Source organism: Phytophthora parasitica, assembly GCF_000247585.1.
Source record: "Phytophthora parasitica INRA-310 unplaced genomic scaffold supercont2.136, whole genome shotgun sequence".
NCBI lineage: Eukaryota > Oomycota > Peronosporomycetes > Peronosporales > Peronosporaceae > Phytophthora > Phytophthora nicotianae.
Window position 1 is genome coordinate 36,209 of NW_008649122.1, and position 1,224 is coordinate 37,432.

General features: G+C 44.3%; 1 protein-coding gene across 1 annotated transcript; it reads left to right on the plus strand.

Annotated features, from left to right (window-relative positions):
• Positions 1-93: 93 nt before the first annotated feature.
• Positions 94-1,161, plus strand: PPTG_19511 (hypothetical protein; the record flags this gene model as incomplete). Its single annotated transcript, XM_008918065.1, has 1 exon — positions 94-1,161. The coding sequence occupies one exon, from the start codon at positions 94-96 to the stop codon at positions 1,159-1,161; it is 1,068 nt and encodes a 355-aa protein (XP_008916313.1).
• Positions 1,162-1,224: the final 63 nt, after the last annotated feature.

Consider the following 1,224-nt stretch of genomic DNA (forward strand, 5'->3'; position numbering starts at 1 on the left):
AACGCTGAGAAGGGAGACGGACTTTTGGAAAATCCAGCGCTGAGCACCTGGATCACATACGTTACACAGCTTGGAAAGGATGACCCTTACCATATGTTGTTGCTCAAGCTAACCAGGCATTATAGCGACGACGAGCTAGCAAACGTGTTACTAACAGCGAAAGCTGGTGGGGGTACTTACAGAATAGCTGGCAAGCTTGAGCAAGATCAGCTTAAAACCTGGGTGAGAGATGGAAAGACAGCTGATGATGTTTTCAAGCTTCTTAAGCTTCATGCCGACACAGGAGATGAAATCCTGAAAAACCCTCTTCTGAACTTATGGTTTTCGTATGTGGAAAAACTCAAGCAGGATCCGAATGAATTGTTGTACATGAAACTGAAGACACAAGTAGGCGATGCTGGGTTTGTGAAGGCGCTTGTCGCGGCTAGACGTGATCTTAGCGCGCAGGGTCTATTTGATACATTGCGAAAAGCTCAATTGAACAATTGGGTCAGGGCTGGCAGTTCCGTGGATGATATCTACAACCTTCTTAAACTAAACAAGGAAGGCGACAAGATCTTTGAAAGTCCAATGTTTGGCACGTGGACTTCCTACGCAATGAAACTAGACAAGGCCAATGCAGATGAGTTGCTGTTCTCGGTGATGAAGAAACACTACTCTGCCGAAAGTCTGGAGAATATGATTATCCAAGCAAAGGATAGGGTGACTATGAAGAACATAGCTTCAAAATTGGAGGAAGAACTGTGGCGAAATCAAGGAAAAACAGCAGACGACGTGTTTGACATTCTCAAGCTTGAAAAGAAAGTTGATGGTATTTTTGAGGATCCAGCGCTAACTACTTGGATCTCGTACGTCAACAAGCTGAACAAGCACAAGGAAACTCCGGAAAAGTTTGCAGTTATCTCGGAATTGGAGGAGCACTTTCAACGCATGGATTTGGCGCGAATGCTGTACGATGCAAAACGTGAAGCTAAGACCCGAGATGTGAAGCAATTGGTCTCCGACTTGCAAGACGAACAATTCGAGAAATGGATGGCTGAAGATTTGAATCCTATAATTATCGATGTTTTAGTAGAAAGCACTGATCGGAACCACCCGAGTAACTTGGGCGTCACTCTCGATTACCACAACTTCGTCAGCGCTAGAACTAAGTCAGAGTAGATCTTTAGCAGCACTAAACACTAGTATAACGGTGCTACGAATGAATTTAGTTCTTCTTGGAAA